This window comes from Drosophila novamexicana, unplaced genomic scaffold (genome assembly GCF_003285875.2).
Source record: "Drosophila novamexicana strain 15010-1031.04,08,12 unplaced genomic scaffold, DnovRS2.1 tig00001554-arrow-arrow-pilon, whole genome shotgun sequence".
Taxonomy (NCBI): domain Eukaryota; kingdom Metazoa; phylum Arthropoda; class Insecta; order Diptera; family Drosophilidae; genus Drosophila; species Drosophila novamexicana.
Window position 1 is genome coordinate 44,679 of NW_020824866.1, and position 22,326 is coordinate 67,004.

Here is a 22,326-nt window from a genome sequence, read left to right on the forward strand (position 1 = left end):
CATATATCGATATGCAGCAGCAATTGTAAGGCTTAAGAAGATTACGCAGCGCCAATGCTTTTACTGTTTGAACTGTGCACAGCATTATGGCGTATTTGTCATATTCTTATTTGTTTATAGTTAACAATTAACAAATTGTGATTGACAGTTTGTAATGTCATTGTAAAAACTCAGTATACTCGCGTACAACTGTTTTAAACAAAGTGTACTCTTATATATTTTGTTAAAAATAAACTGAATTGAACCCATGTGTTCAAATTGTATGTGAGTTTGGAGGGAGCGGCAATAATCGACTTATCGTGATGCAACCCTGTCGAATCGATTAATGTTGCGCGCCCAGTTCCCAATTTGCCATAGCTAATTGTGCGAGTGCGCGCGGTTTCTTTTAAACAATTCAATAATAACCGAAACAACAACAAAATAAACCAATTTTAATACAAATGCATAATTTTTAACTGTAATTTAGTGCACTCTCTGCGTATTATGACCGAAAACATGGCGCGCACCGCCTATGACGTACAACGGGACTTTGCATTAAGCAGCGGCTTGCGTTCCGAAATTATCTGGGACTCGTAGGTTTTGGAAACATATACATGATATATGTTTATGGTTGTATCTGTGTATGAAATGAAAGCTTATCAATTAAATTGCCCACAGGCTGGCGCCCGACCAGGCGGACGTGCTGCACCAAAAGCTGGCGAATCTGATCTGTGAGCACGATGGCAGCGGCGGGGGGCAAAGTTCCAAGGCGCTGGCTAAGCAGCGCCAGCTGCTGTTCGAGAACATATGGAAGCAGCGCATCTATACGAATGGCACCCTGCTGTCAGCCATTATCTATGTGCTGGTGACCAAGGAGAGGCACCCGGTATTGGCACTGCAGTCGACCAGCTACAGCTGCCATCCGGTGATACGTACGCGGAAATGCATGCGACCGGACGGTGGGAACAGCGAGGGCTGCTGCATGATCTTCATCGATGAGCAGGGACGTGTCTACGCCAATTGGCACAACTATGTGCGCAACAATGCCCTGCCCGGGGGCACCATGATAGCGCCCAGCCAGGGTGTCTATACGTTTAGCAACGACGAGGTGCAGCTGATGGTGCAGGCGTCGCCCGCCTCATGGTTGAAGCAGAAGGTGCTGAATGTCAGTGATAAATTGGTAACAATTGGTGGCATTGTGGCCACGGTGCCTGTGGCTGCCACCCTAGCATTGCCCGTCGCTGGACCCATACTGATGGCAGCCACCGTTGTCGGCGTCTCGACGACTGCGTATAACACGGTGCGCTCCGCCTCACGGCTAATTGATCGCCGCTGGCACGGTCAGTCCACATCTTTGGCGGACAGCGAGGCACGCAGCAGCTGGTTGGGCGTGGCGGGCGGAGTTGCCGGCCTGGGCGTCACCGGTGCCAACACGGCGATAAAAACCATTGCACGTGGCAGACCAGGCATAGCCACCAATCTGGCGGTCAAGAGCATCAATGTGTCCTCCATTGTGCTCTCCGGCACAGGTGTGGCAAATGGCGTCTACGAGCTGTACCTGAAGATCAGCGACGATCAGCCGCTGAATAACTACGATATAATGCAGATCGCCTCCAGTCTGCTCATATTCACGCACTCCGTCAACAATCTGCGCATCGCCTCCAAGGCAACCAATGGCTATAGCCTGCGTCGGGCACTGCGCCAGCAGAGCCGCAAAGCGTTTGAGCGCATCGCGCAGGAGACGGCCAAGCTGCACGAGCACAAGACCGGCGGCAAGTACGACATTGTGCGCATCATCAATGATATACCCTATAAGGAGGCGCTGCTCAGCCTGCACAAGATCCATACGCATCTGGCGCAGGGCGCCACCGTTCTGGGCGCTGCAGCTGCTGCTGGCGTTCTGCCCAGCTTTGTCAATTTAACGCCCGGCGGGCAATTGCGTCTGGATATGCAGCAGCTCGCCAGCCAGCTGGGCAGCAAGTTTGTCCAGCAGATTGGCCATTTGGGCAGCTTCACGGATGTGCTCGACAGCCTGACCCGCTACTTTAGCGAGCAGGCGGTCCAGTTGCTGCTCCAGCTGACGCGCACCTTTGTCGAACAGAATGTGGAGAGCATTGATCGCAACCTGAACACGTTTGTCTCCACGGAGCTGGTGCTCTATCGCATGCTGATGCACTGCATCAACAGCTATGAGAACTGTGCTGTTCACTTTCTAGAGCAACGTCGTTACGAGATTCTCGATGTCATTGGCAACTACTTTCAATCCCTGCAACCGGAGCCGGCTAGCGCACAGAATTGCCGCCGGCGCAAGTGCCCCAAGTGCCAGGGTGTCTACTATATGTGTCCATTGTAATGGCTACTTTCCACAGCTGCCAAAAAACAAAAAAAGTCATCTGTTATGTGGTTTTCAATGTATAATGATTTAGAACAATGTATTTTATTTAGTTCGGCCGATTTAACATATTTCTATTAATTAAGCACTTAATACTATTTAATATATACACAACAAATTCATCGAATTTTCACAACAAGCAAAAGCTCATCAAAGGGCATTCGCTTGGTTAATCGGTGCCGTCAAATGCCTCCCACATGCGATCGAATTCAGCCTGAAATTCGCTGGCAATCCGATGATGGGAGGTGATGACCAGATTTTCCCAATTGGCGCCGAAGCCGCCCTGTGTCCAGTTGACGGAGCCATTGATGACCACGCTGTACGTGGCCGGTGGACCATACGAGCGTCGCTTCAGGCTCCAAATGTGATCGACCCGAGTGCGTCCGTCGATCACACAGAATTTGTGATGCATGAAGCCAACAAATGGCTGGCTGCGGGCCATAAGGCCGGCGCGCATCAAATTGAAAATGTAGGCATTGATCGGTGTCGCCACGGGATGGTTAACAATGAGGCGTACCGCCACATTGCGCTGCAGTGCCTTGCCCAGGGCAAGCAGAATCTCCGGCGAGCTCAACGAATACATGGCCAGGTCAATGCTGAATTTAGCACGTGCCAGCAGTTCGATAATTCGCTCGATGTGGCGCTGGGTGCAGTGCGTGTTTGCACATGTGAAAAATTTACCCCATTGGCTGTGCGCCCGATGCTCCTGGAAACACTCAAAGCCCAGCTCGTTGAACATGTGCACTTCGTGGACCTGAGCCTGCTGCCATTTCAGCCGGTCGTGTACACAATTGTAGAAATACCAGAGCACCTCGGAGGCGGCAATGGTACCGACGCCAATGATGAGCGTTGACCAAATCGGATGGGTCCTGATCCACTGAATCACTACGAAATGCATTAATATCATATTCAGCAGTGCTTGAGGCGCACTTTCTACTTACTTTTTGGATAAGAACATATCTTACGCGCCTACGTAACTTGAATTGCTGCTGTCGATGCGAACTGGAACTGGCTCAGACGAAGGCCGTGAACTTTTTGCCGTGAACTGACTCTTCGGCTTATCTTCGTCGTATGTGGTAAGTTTTTTTTTTTATTTACACATTTTAATGCAAAGAATGCAATTTTTATTTTCTAAAAGTAATTTAAATTAATTTGCTTATTATATATTGCAATTTTAGCATAATTTACAAATTTCAGAACTGCTGGTTCCGCAAAGAACATGTTATTTACATGCTGTTATCAAATGAAATGAAAGTGAGCAAATCGCACGCGATGAGGAGCTAAGAAATGTTAAAAATGTACTACCAGCAGTATGCACGCATCTAAACTCTGTTAAAAATACCCAATTTCGTATATAATAGAACATAAAATACCAAATACCAGTGCGCGCTCAATTTGATCAAATTTATAGAGCAATTAAATGTAAATAAGATAAATACGGAAGAAAGAGGTGGCATTCATAGCCATACTCTGTGCTACGTCTATTCGTTTGTGTCGTGAATTTGCGGCACATGCATATACAGAAGTTATATGTAAACATTTGCACACCAAAAAGTGCAGTTTACTTTTCGTTTAATGAATGATCAATTGGTTTTGTAGTCAATGTTAATTTCAAACTTAAACATCCATCCAACACCTGCCCAATGGCAAAATACCAAAAAGTAATACCAAAAATAAATACCAGAAACTTACAGAAATTATACATTTTGTTGGATGTGTGTATGTATGAACAACAGCTACCAACAGCAAGCAGTGTGAGCGAGCGAGGAAACGACCAAGACGGTTCGCCGAGAGTTACGCACTGAGTATGTGCTGGCGGCGGATAACGGCGGACGGACCTAAAACAAAGTGTGCGTGTGCGTGTGTGTGTTTCTCTTTATTTTCTTTTGTAACAACAATATTAGTTAAATTATAATTATACTGTACAAATCGAAAACTGCAGAACTGAGCAGCATTTTGTGTGAGTGCAAATTGATTTCGTTGTGCTTAGGTGTGAAAATGACGAACTTAAATATCAGCTAAGTAAAAGCAACAGCACTCAATTTGCATCCAACTCGTATTCGTATTCATTTGGGAGGAAGCATTGAATATTTCAGCAGAAAGAAAAATCCAAATCAACAATTATAAGTAATTACAACTACTACAAGTACAACTACATACATATGTATAACTGCTTTAGCAGCAGCAGCAGCACCAGCAGCAGTAGCAGAGCAGCGACAGAGCAGCCACCACGGTCGTTTAGCAGCCAGAACCAAGAAGACGAAGAGCAAGACGAAAAGTAAAACAACAATAAAGCTGGCCATATTCATACAAAAAAAAAAAAATTTAAAAAAAAAAAGCAGCAGCAGCAGCAGCAGCATGTGAGCTAATCAGAATCAGTGAAGGCAGCCAGAGGTTTTTTTTTCTTGTACGTATTCGCATCTACCATTGCTAAAGAATTTATGAATTATAATAAATACTTGGAAATGGAAACTGCAATCGAAATTACATGTTATATATTTATAAAAATACGCAAAGCTAAATCGACGCAGTGGTCGCAGTCGCAGTCGCGGTCGACGTCGTCTCGTGGTGTCAACGTCAACTCCAACCGCGCCGCTGTCTCGTTTGTGCGTGTGCGTGTATGTGTATGGGTGCGAGCGTATTGTGTCTGTGTGTGCGTGGCCCCTTGCCTGCGAAGGTGGGTTGGCTGCTCATAAAAAGGCGCCTCCTTTCGCCAGGCAAGTGGGTTGTTCACACACATTATTGTTTTTGTTTTTGTTGTTGCGTTGCACTGTGCACTGTGCACAGCGCCTGCTGTTTGCCTGGTGCTTTGCTTATTTTATTTATTTATTTATTTTTTTTTCATTTTTTTTTTTTTTTTTTTTTGTCGTATCTGCCTCTGCCACTGCTCTGGCCTTTCATTTCGTTTTCATTATGAAAATGCTGAAAAGTAGCGCTGAGTTAAAAAAAAGAAAAAGAAAAAGCAAATCGCTGCGAGTCCAAATCTTATCGTCAGTAGCTTAGCACTCCCCCAGTGCCAGCTCCCTGCCCGTCCACAAACACGCCTGTTCCGTTCCGGCATCGATGCCGTGTGTCGTGGTGAATACCAAAGTATTGATTCCATATTTTTTATGCACACACTTTTGCAATAGCAGCGCAGCAGAATTCAAAGCGCAGCTTGAATAAACTGTAAATCAAAACAAAACGCATAATATATCAAATCAAAAAGCAAACAAACAAAATCAAAAATATAAAAACAAAATAATAAGAAAAAAGATGACGGACATTGCGGAGCTGTTAAACAGCATGTCGAGCAAATTTAACAGCGACTGCGCCACCAGCACCGCCGAGGGCGGCACGCTGCTGAATTTGGACCTGGCCGAGGATAAGACGCTTAAGTGGCGCAACTTGGCCCATAATCAGTTTGCTTGTAAGGACAAGGATAAAAAGCAATGCCACAAAAGCGACGAAATGCACGAGAAGCAACAGGAGGCGCAGCAGCAGCAGCAGCAGCAGCAGCAGCAGCAGCAGCAGCAGTCGCCACCGAAGCTCGATGCGGCAGTCAAATGTGAGGCGGAAGCTGCAGACGGCGCCCAGCAGCTACCTCAAGGCCAGACCCAAAGCCAAAGGCAGGCCAGCGACGCTGACGGCGACGCCGATGGCGACGCTAACGTCGGCCGTGCAGAAATACCCAAACAAATTGCGTCGACGGCAGCAGCAGCAGCAGCAGCAGCAACAGTGACAGTGACAAGCGAGATGCCAGTAAAAGAAGCGGCTGCAGCAGCAGCAGTGGCGACGACGTCGCCGTCGCCGCCGCCGTCTAACGAAACGACGGCAGCGGCAGCGGCAGCGGCAACAGCCGACAATAAAAACGGTAATGACGTTGTTGTTGCCGAGTGCGCAGCCGAAGCAGCCGAAGTAGCAGCAGTAGACGATGACAATGCTGCTGCCGCAACAGAAGAAGAAGAAGCAGCGGCAGTCAAATTGGAGCAGGAAGCGTGTAAAAGCGCAGCAGCTGTGGCCGAACTGGCCACGCCGTCTGCGCACATTTCCATAGCAACTGCAGCAGAAACAACAAATACAACAACAACAACAGGCGAAGGCATAAAGACTGAAACTGAGATGGAAACCGCAAATGCAACAGCCAAAGAGGAGCTTCGAGAGGAACAGCAACAGCAACAGCAACAGACGCCGCTGCAGGAGCAAACGCTGACTGCGCAGTGCGCACCAAGCGCAGACGCAGACGCAGCAGAAGCAGAAGCAACAGACGAGGTCACATCGTCGGTTACAGTCGCAGCATCATCGGCAACGGCATCCCCAGTGCCAGCAGCAGCGCCAGCGCCAGCCGCTCCACTTGTTGTCAACTCTGCTGGCAATAGTAGTAGCATCGGCAGCAGCAGCGACAATTTTGACGTCGCCGCTGACGCAACAGATTCGACTTCGATGAATGCGGTTGCTGCTAGCGACGACGTCGCAGCTCCAATAGCAACAACAACAACAACAGCGCAAGGCAGTGCTGATAAAAACGTAAGTGTATTCGTTTGTGTGCGCGTGTGCTTGTATGCACAAGCGTGCGTGTGTGTGTGTGTGTTCGTATGTATGTATGTATGGGTTAGTGTAAGTCGAATTCTTTTAATTTTTGTAGTTCGTTTAATATACTTTCCGTTTTACTTTGTGCCAATGCGCCCCAATTAAACAGAATTGGGCAGCACTGGTAACTCGTTTATCGAAAATGGATTCCGAGAGCGCGGCGAGAGGGAGAGGCTAATCAAAACAAAAAAAAAACGGTATATCCCGTTCTGCATGTATGCATGTGTGTAGTCTAGGCAACAGTTGTTGACGCAAGAAAGAACAGTTCAATCTTTCCAATTGGATGTCTATATAATTTAGTGCGATAATGTTGGGAGTATAAAACAACTTCTAATTGGTGACTTTGCTTAAGGTGCAAAAATAAAACATAAGCATTCAAAAACATTTTTTTACGATTATCAAATCTTAATATATAAAGTCCTATATATGTAGATATGTATATACAAGTTTTTGTCCTGATTGACTGACTAATTGGGTCATAGTTCAAGCTCTAGAAATCTCTAGTTTCCAACTGTTTCTCATGTGAGCAAAATGAAAGTTTGTTGTCATTTTTCAAGATCCTTGGGAAAATTCATTTGCAAGGTGCCTTACACTTTTGCCATATTCACCATATGACATACAAATGTGGGTCAAGGGTCATATGTGGTCAAGTTGAATATTCAGCTTTGTGCAAATTTTCAGAGCCCACGAAAAACCCTCGATATCACCTTTTTGTTGCATCTGCTCGAACGGAAATATCTATCTAAAGGTAACTTGTCCAAAGCCTGGCGAAAACAACTTGGCCCGGGCAAAGCTGTGTAATATACCTATTAGATATACCTATATATATATATATATGTATATATATGTATTCCTCCATTTGCACAGGTTCGTCTGGGAATAGGTGCAAATAGCTTTTGGCACATATCATGACAAAATCAATATGAAATAAATTTGATTTTAATAGGCCATTTAATCAATTTCATATTAATTTATAATGATAGTTTGGCTAATCACGTAAATGTATGTATATGGGAAAGGGAATCATTTATTTCCGTCGCTCTTCAATCAGCGCCATTTACAGTAGTCCTTGCGGGGAAGAACCGTCGAGTTTTCTTTAATGTTCATATGCGTAATATTAGAATTCTTCCAGAAGTTCTCATTATCGAACTGTGCTCGCATCGGTCTTATATATATATATATATATATATGTATATATAGTTGCTTGTTGCTAAGAATTTTCATCAACTTATGTAGTTGATAAGCACTTACAAATCGTATATAGACAGAATTGTAGTGTTTGTAATATAAGAACTGCTTTGGAATACAGTGAAAACATTAAAGAGTTAACAAGTTACAAAACAATACTGAACCCTCTTCAATGCGATAGCTGTCAAATTAAAGATACTTGATAAATATATATATATATAGCTATGGCTGCATAAAACAGGATTTCGATATCGATTGTTATCGATGACGTGGCAAGCTATCGGGTTCGGATTATCGGAAACGAACCTGAACTGCGATAGGACCTGCATATATTCAATTTCAAATCCAAGTCTGTAGCTCTTGTAGATTCTGAGCTCCTTGCTAGATTGAACTCGGCTATTGATGCTGTTCAAGAATATATATATGTATACTTTATGGGTTCGGAGATGCTTCCTTCTGCCTGTTTTACCCAGTTTCAATGGGTTCATGGCCTCAAAATATATGCTGCGAGATCATTTTTGAATGATTATCATTCCTCTTATAACTAAGGTGAAAGAAGTTTCCAACAGTTAGTTTTGCTGTTTTCTTTTTTTCGATCATTTGCAACTTTAGATTTCCACACGTAGCTGTGGAAAATACGTGGAAATTGTCAAGGTTAGCCTGTCTGAAACTCATCGTGTACATTTTTAGTTTTTGCCTATGGAAAATGGGTGGAAAAGTGATGTCATATATACGCAAGGCCCTGTAATAACTGGCTTAGTATAGCCCCAAAGTGCAGCCATAGTTCAAATGTGGATTCATTTGGGTGAACGACCTCCGAAAATATATGCAGTTATCTATGGGAGTGTATGTATGTGTGTATGTATGTAATACCTGGCATTAAAAAGAAATGTGCCTTCTTTATTTTTATTGAACCAGTTTCGTGGCGAGCTGCTTAAACTGGTATTTTGCCACTTATCAAACAGTTGACATGCCAGAGCCGGGCATATATACAACACATATTCTTCGATCCGATTTAGGTTCACAACTCGAAACATGGCCTATGACAATAAGTTTGATTTCGATATTCAATATACAAATCGGAATATGAAACATTGAATTGTCTTTGAAGTATGTGTAAAATGTTATTCTATTTGAATTAACATTCTCAACATTTTACATGTTTGCGAGAAAAGTTTTCGCATTTCCTTGCAAATGTATATATAAAGTAGATAACCCAAAAATATGGAAACTCCAAATTTTCAATTTGTATTTTTTTCATAATTTCTTTTTTAAATTTCACAAGAATCTTTGGTGTTAAAAAAAAAAACTGAAGAATATGTCGAAGCTTTAAACGGAGGAATGCGCAGGAAAAACACTTTCGGACTTTTCGAGTATTTACTGTATATTACAAATATGGTATATATAAAGTATATAGTATATATGTGTTATATATACTAGCTTACCTTATGTACTGTGAAAATTCTCCTAATTGGCGCTTCTGTTAGACGGACACCTCTCTTAAGCGGACTGTCAAATTCGCTTAAAAAGAAAACGGCAAACAATATCCGTTTCTATTAGGCGGACTCTCTCCTCTTGAGCGGCTAAGAGTTTACTTAACTGTACATCACAAGCGGACACTCCTCTTGAGCGGACAAGAGCTATAAAGAGTCAATCAAAGTTCAATTACGTTTTTGTATCGCATTTGTGTGCAGCTTAACGAGTGTCCACTGTACGTTTGGCCAGAAAATGAATAGACTTTTGCTTTTTGCTGGGAGCAAGCATCTTTTATGCATAACTGCAAGGCGGGAAGGGGATAGGTTATGTGCGGCCTTTGGCAACTGGCGCCACCCACTCCCAGTCCCCCAGTCAGAAGGCCCACTCCGCCAAGCTATGCTCCCGGCTGCGCAAGTGTTTTGTATGACCCGTTGCCAGGGCAACAGGACTTGTCGAATGGAACGCAAGAGTTTGCCTAGATTCGCACTCAATACGTTTTGGGCAACAGGAGCTCTCTTCCATAAGGAAAAAACAATAAGAAAGAAAGAATTTGATAATGAATAACTGAACGAATGCGTGAATGAGACGAAAGGAAAGTTGCTTTGAATGATTCGCTGCGATTCGATTCGATTCGATTTGAGTGTGTGGCTTGGCCAGGCTAAGTATCACCTGTTGTCTGGTATTCCCAAATGCTAATATGCGTCTCTTATGCTTGGCACAGGAACAAAATGCGTCGATGCGTCGCCTGCGTCGCACGCCGCGGCCCACAGACACGCCCACGCCTACGCCCTCGGCTGCAGATGAGCCAACGTCGCCAACGCCGACGCCAGAGGAGGAGCTGCAGGCAACGGGCAGCCAGGAACAAGTGATGCCTGCGGAGGACAACGAACTGGCCGGCGATGTTAAAAAGGAGCCGGAAAAATCGGCTGGTTGTGGTGACATGGAGCCAAATGCAGCAAATGCGCCGCCAGCACCAAAACGCGGACGCGGACGTGCCAAAAAGATTAAGCCCGAAACGGATGCAGCACCAGAGCCGGCCGGCACGGCTATGGAGCTGGCCAACGCTGCGTTGCCGCTGACCCAGCCGCTGCTAGGCCAGGAGGAGGCTGCCTCGCCACAGCCGGCGGCTGCAGTGGAGCGCAAGGCGGGCCGCAAGCGCAAGCCGCCCGAGGAGGAGCTGGCAACGGACTTCACAACGACGCTGGTCATCAAAACCGAACAGGACGATGAGGCCGGCGCTTTGGCCCCAGCGCCCAGCAGCGATGGCAAAAGAATGCGACGCAGCGTTCGACTCGGCAATCGTTTGGATCAGGCCAACGCCTGGACGGATGACGTGAAAACCGAGCCGCTGGCGCCGGCCGCCAGTGAGCTGCCGGTGCCGCAGCCGCCGCCGCCGCCGCAGACGCAGTCTGCAGCAGCTGCTGAGCAGCTGTCGGCGGCTGCGGTCACGCTGGACGAGAAGACGCCGCCCAAGAAGCGTGGACGCAAGGCGAAGATACCAGTGCAGCCGCCACCGCCGCCGAGTCGAGCGGATTCCGCGGCACAAACTGTGCTCCTTGCGGCTGGCAGCGGGAGTGCAGGCATTGCCATTGTGGCGCTCTCCAATGGCAACAAGCGCGCTGCGACAACAACAAATCTGGCTCTGGCAACCACTTCGGCTTCGACATCGGGCAGTGCGCCGGAGCAGCAGCAGCAGCAGCTGCCCAAGCGCTCGAAGCGGCGCATCAAGCCCACAACCAAAATACTGGAGAACGATGAGCTGCGCTGCGAGTTCGAGACGAAGCACATCGAGCGCATGACACACTGGGAGTCAGCGGCCGACGGGGATGCCCTTCACTTTGAGACGCCGCTGCAGTCGTGCAGTGCTGGAGGCGGCGGCGGTGGCTCGAATTCATCGACATCGCGTCAGAAGAGCGACAAATCGGATGGCGGCAGCGGGCTGGAACAGCATCCGGCGGGCACGAACGCCATCAAGAAGCGTCTGTTTTCCAAAGCGCAACGCGACATTGACAATTCGGACGCAGCGCTGCTGGCGAAGAGTCAACTGCGTCCCTGTCCCAATTTTGAGCAATTCCTGAGCGACGTCAAAGCGGCCAAGCTGAATGCCAATCGCTCGCCCGAGGAGCGCAAACTGAACAAGAAGCAGCTGCGCAAGCTGGCCAAGCAAAAGGAGAAGCATCTCAAGCATTTGGGTCTGCGGCGCAACAACAGCGAGGAGGCCAGCGACAACGACAGCTCCAACACGGACAACGAGGAGTTCGTGCCCACCACGCGTGTTCAGGTGGGCAAGCCGAGCGTCACGCTGCGTCTGCGCAATGCTTCGAAGGAGCCCGCTGCACAGAAGCAGCAGACGCCTCCGCCGCCGCCGCCGCCAGCTGTGCCGCCCAAGCTGACACGACGTGTGGCCGTGCGCGGCAACAATGCGACAACAGCAGCAGCAGCAGCAGCGGCCGCGGCGGCGGGAGCTGCCACAACGCTGGAGCATGGCCAGCTGCATAGGCTGAACAGTGCCATCTTGGCGGCCACAGATGCCAGCGATGCCATTGCCAGCACCTCAGCTGCTGCGGCTGCTGCTGCGTCAGCTGCTGCTGCTTCCGGCAACGGTTCCGGCTCCTCCTCGGCTGCCGTCAAGTTTATTTGCCTGTGCCAGCGCGGCTCGCAATACTATGCCCGCAATGCGCCGGATACCTCCTATTGCTGCGGCATCGACAACATCGATGAGCAGAAGATTGGCTGCTGCAACGAACTGGCCGCCGAGGTGCACAATCTGCTGCGTCCCAGCCAGCGTGTCGGCTATATGATACTTTGCGACGAGCACAAGAAGCGCTTGCAATCGCACAATTGCTGTGCCGGCTGTGGCATATTCTGCACACAGGTGAGTCATCGCTGTTCGTCGAGCTCGACCGCTTCTGCTGCTTCAATCGAACGCAGCAATGATTCTCGTCTTCAATGATTATTCTCGTTGCAGGGCAAATTTGTGCTGTGCAAGCAGCAGCATTTCTTTCATCCGGACTGCGCGCAACGCTTCATACTCAACAGTCCATACGATGCACAACAGTCACAGAATGCCGGCGGACCTGGCGGCAACTATGCCAGCCCCCTGCTGGTGCTCAAGTGTCCACACTGCGGCCTGGACACGCCGGAGCGCACCTCAACGGTCACCATGAAATGCCAAACCTTGCCCGTCTTTCTGCCCGCACAGAAGACCAAAATGTAAGCTCAGCTAGAATATAACAAAGAAAGTCGCCAAATTATGGCTCATGGATGTTGGGCAAAGGGAATCCTTCACGGAGCTTGACATATTTTTCCATATCATCTCTCATTTGGCGCATTTTAAGACAATTGAGTACTTTTAGGCTATTCCAAACGGGACACTCATATCTTTCAGAATTTATTCCATGCGTCATTTTCAACTTTTCCTTTTCTTGTTTACCCGCAGCAAGCCCGCCAAGTTGACCACCTCCGCGCATTTGACGCAGTTCGCCAATGCAGCTAGCAGCAGCAGCACAGCCGGCGGACCAAAGGCAGCCAGCAGCGGCGTTGGCGGCGGCGGCGGAGGCAGCAGCTCTGCCAAGCCGACAGCTGGTGGACGCGGCAAGGCGGCGACGGCCGCCGGCAGCTACAGCGGCAAGTCGAATGGAACACGCGGCAAGGGAACGGCTGCTGCTGCTGGTCAGGCACTGAACATCATTAACTTTGAGCAGCTGATACCCGAGTCCGTGATGAACGTGGTGCTGCGTGATCGGATCGTCTCGTCCAGCGGTCGGGTGACAACCGAGTTCAACTCGCGCGACATGTACTACGCCGTGCAGAACGATGATCTGGAGCGTGTTGCCGAGATTCTCGGTAAGAGTCTGGAGTGTCCTTCTGTCCTCCTCCTCAATGTTTAATTTCGATTGTTTTCCAACAGCTGCCGACTACAATGTGCTGACGCGTATGCGTGAATTCCTTAATGGCACCTGCCTGCATCTGGTGGCCCATTCGGGCACCCTGCAAATGGCCTATCTGCTGCTCTGCAAGGGCGCCAGCTCGCAGGACTTTGTCAACATTGTCGACAGTGAATTGCGCACGGCACTCATGTGCGCCGTCATGAACGAGAAATGCGACATGCTTAATCTGTTCCTGCAATGCGGCGCCGATGTGGCCATCAAGGTGACCCACAGAATATACCATCACATGTCAGGCTCTGCCTATAATGTAACTGAATGTCCATTCCGTTTCGTATTGCAGGGTCCCGATGGCATGACGAGTCTTCATATTGCCGCAAAACTGGGCAATCTGGAGGCTGCCCAACTAATTGTGGACAGTTATCGCGGCTCTCGCAACATTGCCAACTTTCTGAGCTTTATCAATGCTCAGGATGAGGGTGGTTGGACGGCCATGGTCTGGGCAGCCGAGCTGGGACACACGGATATCGTTAGGTGAGGGCAAATCATTTATAAAGCCTAACATTATGTTATGCCTAACATTATGTTAAAATCAATTAACAGCGTTGAATCAGCTAAACAAATGTTAATCAAATTTAACAGTACCCCAAAAATATGATTAAATGTGACAACAGCTGTATGTTAACAGTAGAATAACAGAACTGTTAGCAACTGCTAAAAGTCTGTTAACATTAGCATTTCGTGCATTTACTCTATGTTATACCTGATATATATGTTTTTGATTGTATTCTCTTGACAGCCTGTTGATCAATCACGGCGCAGATCCGAATATATGCGACAATGACAACAACACGGTGTTGCATTGGTCCACACTGCACAACGACGGGCTGGAGACGATAACAGTGCTGTTGCAGGCGGGCGCCGATTGCAATGTGCAGAATGTGGAGGGCGATACGCCGCTGTAAGTAATCAAGCCATATTGCAAATTGAATTTCAATACAATTTTGCCACAATCTTTGCACCATGTAGACACATTGCTTGCCGGCATTCGGTGACGCGCATGTGCATCGCATTGATAGCGAACGGCGCCGATCTGATGATCAAGAACAAGGCGGAGCAGTTGCCCTTTGATTGCATACCCAACGAGGATTCGGAATGCGGGCGAACCGTTGGCTTTAACATGCAGATGCGCAGCTTTCGGCCGCAGGGACTGCGCACTCGGGTGGTCTGTGCTGATGCCTCCAACGGACGCGAGGCGCGTCCCATACAGGCGGTACGCAACGAGCTGACCATGTCAGAGCATGAGGACGAGGCCGATGCGCTCATGTGGCCGGATTTCAAGTACATTAACAAGTGCATAATACTGCAGAACTCGGTGCAGATCGATCGACGCGTCTCCCAGATGCGCATCTGCTCGTGCTTGGACAGCTGCAGCAGTGATCAGTGCCAGTGCAATGGCGCCTCATCCCAAAACTGGTATACGGCCGAGAGCCGTTTGAATTGTGACTTCAACTACGATGATCCGGCGGTCATATTTGAATGCAACGATGTCTGCGGCTGCAATCAGGTAAGGCAAAGCCAAAGGGCAAGCAACTTGCGGCAGCATTCGCTCAATCAAAATCTCTTCTCGCTTGGCAGTTATCCTGCAAGAATCGCGTCGTGCAGAACGGCACGCGGACACCGCTTCAGATTGTTGAGTGCGAGGATCCGGCAAAGGGCTGGGGCGTGCGTGCGCTGGCCAATGTGCCGAAGGGCACATTTGTCGCCAGCTATACGGGCGAGATATTGACTGCACCCGAAGCGGATCGCCGCACCGATGATAGCTACTATTTTGATCTGGACAATGGGCATTGCATTGATGCCAACTATTATGGCAACATCAGTCGCTTCTTCAATCACTCGTGCGAACCGAATATATTGCCCGTGCGCGTCTTTTACGAGCATCAGGATTATCGTTTTCCCAAAATTGCGTTCTTTGCCTGCCGCGACATCGATGCCGGGGAGGAGATCTGGTTTGTGTGCTGCCAAATGCGAGCTGGCCTATCTTTGATTAACATTTTTCTTTGGCTTCACTAGCTACGATTATGGAGAAAAATTCTGGCGTGCCGATCAACGTATCAGCGGAGGCGGCTGCAAGTGCCTGACGGCCTCCTGCAAATATTCGCTGCACTCGTCCAGCTCGAGTGGATCGCCAGCAGCGGCAACAGCTGGCGAAGAAGCGTCTGGCGTGCAGACAACGGCACAGGAGCAGCATTTCCTAGATCCCCTGGTCTAGTATACACGATCTAACATAATGATTCCAAAACAAAATCCAGTCGAGCATTGAGCACACACAACGCAACACAACAAACAGAGACAAAGATCGAAACGGAGACGAAGACGGAGACGACATTGACTCTCTTGGCCAAGCCATGTTGCCAAGCATCACAGACAAAAAAAGAGCGCCATATTTATATATTCCATATATATCAAATCAAATCAAATCAAATCAAAATCAGAGCCAACACCAACAACAAACTAAAGATGTTTTGTTTGTTTTTGTTGTTGGCCCTCGACTGCCAAATGTTTCAAGGTTTTTATATAGTTATTGTTTATACCAATATTCATATGTATATATTAATTTTTATTTCTATTATTATTATTATTATTATTTTTTGTTTTTATTGTGCATTTGTTTTTATAGGATAATGTTGTGTTGTAAAATGCTACCCTTTATTTTTTTTCTTTACTTTTTTTTTTTTTTTTTTAAACTACACGCTAAGCTGCATGTCACATTGTGCAATACACACACATATATGTGCGACACATATGTATATGAATGTAGCTAAATATATATAAACATATATGTACGTAACTAGATTACGTTCTTTTTTCTGCGTGTGTGTGCGTGTGTCTTAACGTTAAGCTTAAGCCATAGTTATATGGATATATAGATGTATATTCAAATTAGATGTTAATTTCTGTGTGCGATCAAGGTAAAAGCGGAGAACTTGTAACTAGTCAGGGCAGATAATTTATGCATATATGTATGTGCATGTATATATGTATGTGTATGCATCATATGTGTGCATATATATATTTATATAGATTGCATATGCATATAGTTTCGCATTATTAATTGAGATAGCACAATAGCACCCATACAAACACACCCACACACACACAATTGTGAATTTAACAATAAATGTAACTTGCTTCTAAACTAAGTTACGTATAATACGCATTATATACAATTATTTTTTTTCTATTTGATTGCAAGTTTAACGAAGACACAATTCACATGTATAACAAAAAAGAATGAATAATTATATGCAATCGATTAAAGATATAAAAAAGTATAATGTACTATGTTTGTGCTGGAAAATGTACTGATAGTAGTTAAAAACAAAATGTTTTAGAAAACATTTATAGAAACACAAGCACACGTAACCTTTTGTGACCCGTCGCTTATTGTAAAATTTGGCATGTTTTGTTTATAGTTTTAACAGCAAAGCAGCTGTAACAGTAGCGGTCACTGTTACTGTTAATGTTGATGTTAACGTAACTGTAACTGTAATTGGCTGAATTCAGCTTTGCGCTCGTTAGCCACAAGTGCCTGAAAAGCTTTCAAAAAAGAAAAAACCAACCCCCTACCCCCCAGGGCCCGAGCTATGCTGGGTCCACTATTGCTAGACATGGTACCACAGGAATATATCACACAATACATATAAAAAACATTGACTGCAATGCATTTTTGAGATGTGACGACCACTTCATTTCAGTTCCAATCATATCCTTGCGTCTAACGAATCACATCTACAGATAGTAATTAACTTAATAAGTAATTATACATATACATAATATATATATATGGGTAAATACGTACATGTACTTATGTGTAGGTCTATGCGGGGCCTCCTAGCTTAATGTGTATTGTGTAAATGTTTGTATGTATGTACACTAGAAATACGAATAAATATATATAAGTTATTAATGCTGAAATGTAACACACACACACACACACAGAGGCACACAGTCAGCTGTTATTGAAGCATAGTTATACGATCTACAAGTTTTATGTATACTTATACATCTATTTTGTATTGGTGTAACATGAATGTGAAGAGAGAGAACATTGGTAACACGAACTACATCAGCATCACAATTCAGATTTGCAGTGTTCCTAGAGTTCACTAAACAAAATATAATATATATATATATATACATATATTGTCGTAAATGTTTAAAGTTCGATATAGGCAAGTAACGGGGCATTTATTGCGCTCCCGCTTGGACTTTGGCTTTTTACAGCATTTTCTATACGTAATTTGTGTACCATATAAGCGACATTTACATATATATATATATATATATACATTTATATAGTATAACGGTTTCGAAGCATGACATTTAGAAATTAAGTAGTCACCACTCATTATTATTATTGTTATCGGTCTGCCATTATTTGTTTTGTTTTGCTTATTTTTATTATTTTTTGTTTTATGAACAAGCATATATATATATTTATATATATATATATATGTATGTTTTAGTAGTTCAGCATACAGATTAGTTGAAATTGAAAATCAATAATGTTTAATATAAGTCACTGAGATATTAAATCAAATAAATTGTAATACTACCGAAATGGAATTGACGCTCATCAGACTTTTAACGTAAGCTTAAAGCAGACAATCAAATTCTGGCGCCAAAAGTATCCAATGCAACGCTGTATTCAATATTGCTTGTGATTTTATATTTTCAATCAGCTGTTGTGCCTAACATAAAATCTGGCCACACTGTTTCGGCAATTGTATGTTTTGTAATTTTGAGGTTGGTTCTGATGGAATTTGTTTTACACTACAATAAATGACATTGTAATATAATTAATCGTATTGACACGCAGGCATACTAGCGAAGTCTGTAGACAGTGCTCATTGGCTGAAAGCTGCTGGACAAATAAAAAGCGGAGCGACTGGCGGCACAGCAGTCCAAGAACCAAGAACCAACATCGACAGCAAAACTAAAACAAATCACTGCCAGAATGAGTTTTCCCGACAAAGCGGAACGCGCCAAGTGCTGGTCCACACGTGATGAATACTGGAAGTGTCTGGATGAAAATGCGCCCAAGCACAGCTCAACAAGCGGCGAAAAGGTGCCGAATGCCTGCCAGAAAATGCGCAAACTATTTGAGCAATCCTGTCCCGGCCAGTGGGTGAAACACTTTGATCGTAAACGCACCTACGAACAATTCAAGGAGAAAATGGCATCCGGCTACGATCCGCTAGTGGAACGCACCAAGGCCGAAGGCCCTGCCAAATAAGTGACTGCCGGTGAACGTTAATTGTTGCGCTATATATATATATTTTTTTTTTTGTATTGTTGTAGTGTAGTGTAAATAAAACATAAACATTAGCATTATGACTACGCTCACTAATAATAGTGCCGGCCGAATATTATTGTAAACATTTAATATTAATATTTCGTTAAAAATCCGAGTGCAACTTGCAATTTTGAAATGGCAAAAACTAGTGTGTACACACCCAAGCAATTTGGTGTGTACAAAATGTGCTAAAAATGCCCAAAAGCCCTACCCCCAAAACGGTCAAAGCAATCGAAAACATTTTTTTTTTTGAGTGCTAAACGTTTTATTAAACAACAATTTAATTGAAAGTAACAAACGCTGCGTGCCACTCAGATTATATAAATGTTGCCATGGAGTCGATTACGTTCGGAGTATTGACAAGTAAGCGATCCAATTTCCGGCTGCCTATATTAACAGCTCGTTTGCGGTTTCAGTTAGTGACACCTGTTACCAGGAGCCGGCGAAGGATCGCAGCGGGCCGCGTTTGATGGCGTTGATACGCCAATCGTTTGACAATGCCCAGGTGGTTGCCAGTGTGCTGCCCGACGAGCGCGATCTGATCCAGCGTGAGTTGCGCAAATGGATCGATCGGAATGATGTGCGTATCATAATAACCACCGGGGGCACTGGCTTTGCACCGCGAGATGTTACGCCGGAGGCAACAAAGCCCCTGCTGGACAAGGACTGCAATCAGCTAAACCTGGCCATTGCATTGGCATCGCTGCAGAAGACCAAATTTGCTGCCCTATCCCGTGGCGTTTGCGGCATTGCCGGCAATACGCTTGTGCTCAATTTTCCGGGTAGCGAGAAGGCCGTGGGCGAGTGCTTCGAGGCGGTACGCGAACTGCTGCCGCACGCTCTCCATCTGATCGGTAACAATGTGGCACTTGTTCAACGCACGCATGCCGAAGTGCAAGGCTCGGTTGCGGCACTGCCAAAGGTACTGAGACGTGACCATGTGTGTCCGCACCAGACGGGCGCCGGCGACGATGTCGATCGCAATTCACCGTTTCCAATGCTGCCAGTGCACCAGGCGCTGGACACCATTCTCAGCGTGGTGCAGCGCAACAACGCCACAAATCAGCAGATGGACGCGCTGCTCTCACCGATCAACATACCGCCCTTTCGGGCGTCCATTAAGGATGGCTATGCAATGAAGTCGACCGGCTTTCCGGGCACCAAGCGTATTGTGGATTTTATTGCTGCCGGCGACAAGGTTCTAGATTTTTGTTTTGTTGTCTATTTTGCGCTTACTTATTGACATTTCGCTGTCGGTTGCAGGTTAGCCTACATCCGTTGCAGGAGGACGAGTGCTTCAAGATCAATACGGGCGCGCCACTGCCCGAGGATGCGGACTGTGTGGTCCAGGTGGAGGACACCAGGCTGTTGCAGCGCGACAAATATGGCGAGGAAAGCCTAGTCGACATCCTGGTCGAGCCCAAGGCGGGACAGGATGTGCGGTAAGCTAGTCTAAGTTCTAGTCTCTAGTTCGATATATAAATGTCCCTTTTTTTTTGTTTTTTTTTTTTTTTTGCATGCAGTTCAATTGGGCACGATCTGCGCAAGGGCGATAAAGTGTTTCCCGCTCCCGATTACTCGCCCGTTGTCTTCAAATCGTTGCTGGCCTCCGTTGGCTGTCAGCTGCAACGGCGCAAGCCGAAAGTGGCCATTATCTCAACTGGCAGCGAGCTGCTCGCACCCCAGCAGCCAGCCGACGCTGGCAAAATCTATGACTCGAATACAACCATGCTGGAGGAGCTGTTGCTCTATTTCGGCTTCGACTGCATGCAGCAGCATGTGCTCGGCGACGAGTGAGTGCCACATAGATCATGTGCCCATGGCCGACAGCTAGCACACGAATATATTAATCATTTTGCTTCCGTCCCAGCCTGATGACCATAACACTCACCCTGTCGAATATATTCGATGCTGTGGACTTTGTCATCTGCAGCGGCGGCGTCTCAATGGGCGACAAGGACTTCATTAAGCCGGCGCTGGAGCATCTCAAATTTAAAGTGCATTTCGGACGCGTCAACATGAAGCCTGGGTTGGGTCTAACACATGTTAACAGTCCAGAACCCAAACTAACTGCTATTTTGTATTTGCATTTGCAGCAAACCGATGACCTTCGCCAGCAGAGGCACCAAGTACTTCTTTGGCCTGCCCGGCAATCCCGTGTCCGCCTTTGTCACATTCCATCTGTTCGCACTGCCCGCCATCCGCTGGGCCGATGGCTGGGAGCGCGCCAAGTGCCCCCTGCCCATAATCAATGTGGCGGTAAGTTCCAAGCACATTGTGAAATACCTTAACTTATCTGAATAGCCTGCTCGCCATAGGGCTTAGATTCGATATTGCCCTTCAGCTATGTCAGACGCTTGAGAATCGATCAATTATTGCACATATGTAGATCAATTCATTCTAGCAATCCACGCTCCATGCTGCATCATAATGACGCGCTAGCGTTATCGCTCTTTGGAGCGATAAGACAGGCACTCAACAAGACACTCTTCAAATAGTTCAACATTTTGTTTGTATTTCTATTTTTGTTATCGCGCCCCAATGTGCTTTTAGAACATAAACAAATATTTGTGGTAAAGTGAACGGCAAGTTAGATTAGGCAGCTATAGATAAATGTTGGCACATTTCGGCGAGCAATAAATCACCTGATTTGGCCAAATTATCAATCTATTGAAATCAGATCGGAACGGAAAATGATTAGCAACTTTTTCATGCAATCAATTAAATATTGTTTATGCGGTTCTGATCTGGAGCCAAAGTCAATCATATCTTTATGCTATATAAACTAGTATCAGACTCGATCGAGAGCGCAATCGCTTTAAATTAAATAAGATATCCAAATGTCCACTCGAATCACATGAATTATGAGATGATGCAACAAGTGCCTTAAAGATAGATCTCTTAGCATCGACCCTTCTACGCTAACCTGAGCCTTAGGCAACTCCACCAAAAATGCTTAACGATTATAATAAAATGCTTATTAATTCTGAATTTTAGCTGCTCAATGAAGCCATCGATTTGGATGCACGTCCCGAATATGTGCGCGCCTCGGTGAGCAGCATCAATGGCCAGCTGCATGCCAGCGTCAATGGGAATCAGGTAGGTGAGCGAGAAACAGGCAACTTCCCAGACTAATCGATGAACATTTTAACAGATCAGCAGCCGGCTGCAGAGCATTGTGTGCGCCGATGTGCTCATCCATTTGCCAGGACGCACAGCAACCAAATCGCAGGCGCGTGCCGGTGAAATCTACAGCGCCTCGGTGCTGCGCTATGATTTCATCTCCAGATACGAATAAACTACTCGCTCCGCCCGGAAGCAGTTCCCAGCACAATCCGAAATAAAACAATAAAACACACACGCAACAAGGAACAAAACTGAAATGTAAACAAACCAACAAGTATCATATATATATATATATATTCGTGTATATTCTGATATGTTTGTATGTATTGTTGCATATATATATATAA

The 22,326-nt window shown here is 46.1% G+C and overlaps 5 protein-coding genes across 6 annotated transcripts; 4 read left to right on the top strand and 1 right to left on the bottom strand.

Moving 5' to 3' along the window:
* Positions 1-187: 187 nt before the first annotated feature.
* On the top strand, positions 188-2,361 carry LOC115768032. 2 transcript variants are annotated; one of them, XM_030712455.1, is made up of 3 exons: positions 188-264; positions 467-572; positions 658-2,361. In XM_030712455.1, exons 2-3 carry the CDS (start codon positions 484-486, stop codon positions 2,330-2,332), a joined length of 1,764 nt encoding a protein of 587 aa, XP_030568315.1. In that variant the 5' UTR covers positions 188-264; positions 467-483; the 3' UTR covers positions 2,333-2,361. The 2 variants fall into 2 exon arrangements, with proteins under 2 accessions (XP_030568315.1, XP_030568314.1); XM_030712454.1 differs by having other exon boundaries at positions 201-260.
* Positions 2,362-2,524: 163 nt separating this feature from the next.
* On the bottom strand, positions 2,525-3,426 carry LOC115768033 (mitochondrial cardiolipin hydrolase-like). The gene is made up of 2 exons (XM_030712456.1): positions 3,313-3,426; positions 2,525-3,256 (listed from the first exon to the last, which is right to left on the bottom strand). Coding segments are annotated over exons 1-2 (717 nt in total). The 5' UTR covers positions 3,314-3,426; the 3' UTR covers positions 2,525-2,540.
* Positions 3,427-5,580: 2,154 nt separating this feature from the next.
* LOC115767976 lies at positions 5,581-16,185 on the top strand. Its single transcript, XM_030712375.1, has 10 exons — positions 5,581-6,877; positions 10,326-12,479; positions 12,573-12,817; positions 13,044-13,450; positions 13,515-13,756; positions 13,835-14,025; positions 14,291-14,452; positions 14,521-15,058; positions 15,130-15,503; positions 15,568-16,185. Exons 1-10 carry the CDS (start codon positions 5,627-5,629, stop codon positions 15,764-15,766), a joined length of 5,763 nt encoding a protein of 1,920 aa, XP_030568235.1. The 5' UTR covers positions 5,581-5,626; the 3' UTR covers positions 15,767-16,185.
* A 2,067-nt stretch (positions 16,186-18,252) lies between these two features.
* On the top strand, positions 18,253-18,887 carry LOC115768014 (cytochrome c oxidase assembly factor 6 homolog). Its single transcript, XM_030712427.1, has 2 exons — positions 18,253-18,303; positions 18,377-18,887. Exon 2 carries the CDS (start codon positions 18,515-18,517, stop codon positions 18,791-18,793), a length of 279 nt encoding a protein of 92 aa, XP_030568287.1. The 5' UTR covers positions 18,253-18,303; positions 18,377-18,514; the 3' UTR covers positions 18,794-18,887.
* Positions 18,888-19,096: 209 nt separating this feature from the next.
* LOC115768001 (molybdenum cofactor synthesis protein cinnamon) lies at positions 19,097-22,284 on the top strand. Its single transcript, XM_030712410.1, has 8 exons — positions 19,097-19,216; positions 19,270-20,051; positions 20,117-20,295; positions 20,377-20,646; positions 20,724-20,882; positions 20,950-21,112; positions 21,851-21,952; positions 22,008-22,284. Exons 1-8 carry the CDS (start codon positions 19,186-19,188, stop codon positions 22,149-22,151), a joined length of 1,830 nt encoding a protein of 609 aa, XP_030568270.1. The 5' UTR covers positions 19,097-19,185; the 3' UTR covers positions 22,152-22,284.
* Positions 22,285-22,326: the final 42 nt, after the last annotated feature.

What these genes read in the sequence shown, in the direction of transcription:
- LOC115768032 (XM_030712454.1), top strand. An exon ending in TCCGAAATTATCTGGGACTC is followed by an intron (nt 573 to 657) that starts GTAGGTTTTGGA and finishes AATTGCCCACAG; the next exon opens with GCTGGCGCCCGACCAGGCGG.
- LOC115767976 (XM_030712375.1), top strand. Translation starts at nt 5,627, where the DNA reads ATGACGGACATTGCGGAGCTGTTAAACAGCATGTCGAGCAAATTTAAC. An exon ending in GTGGCATATTCTGCACACAG is followed by an intron (nt 12,480 to 12,572) that starts GTGAGTCATCGC and finishes TTCTCGTTGCAG; the next exon opens with GGCAAATTTGTGCTGTGCAA. An exon ending in GGACACACGGATATCGTTAG is followed by an intron (nt 14,026 to 14,290) that starts GTGAGGGCAAAT and finishes TTCTCTTGACAG; the next exon opens with CCTGTTGATCAATCACGGCG.
- LOC115768014 (XM_030712427.1), top strand. Translation starts at nt 18,515, where the DNA reads ATGAGTTTTCCCGACAAAGCGGAACGCGCCAAGTGCTGGTCCACACGT.
- LOC115768001 (XM_030712410.1), top strand. Translation starts at nt 19,186, where the DNA reads ATGGAGTCGATTACGTTCGGAGTATTGACAA. An exon ending in CGCGTCAACATGAAGCCTGG is followed by an intron (nt 20,883 to 20,949) that starts GTTGGGTCTAAC and finishes TTGCATTTGCAG; the next exon opens with CAAACCGATGACCTTCGCCA. An exon ending in CCAGCGTCAATGGGAATCAG is followed by an intron (nt 21,953 to 22,007) that starts GTAGGTGAGCGA and finishes ACATTTTAACAG; the next exon opens with ATCAGCAGCCGGCTGCAGAG.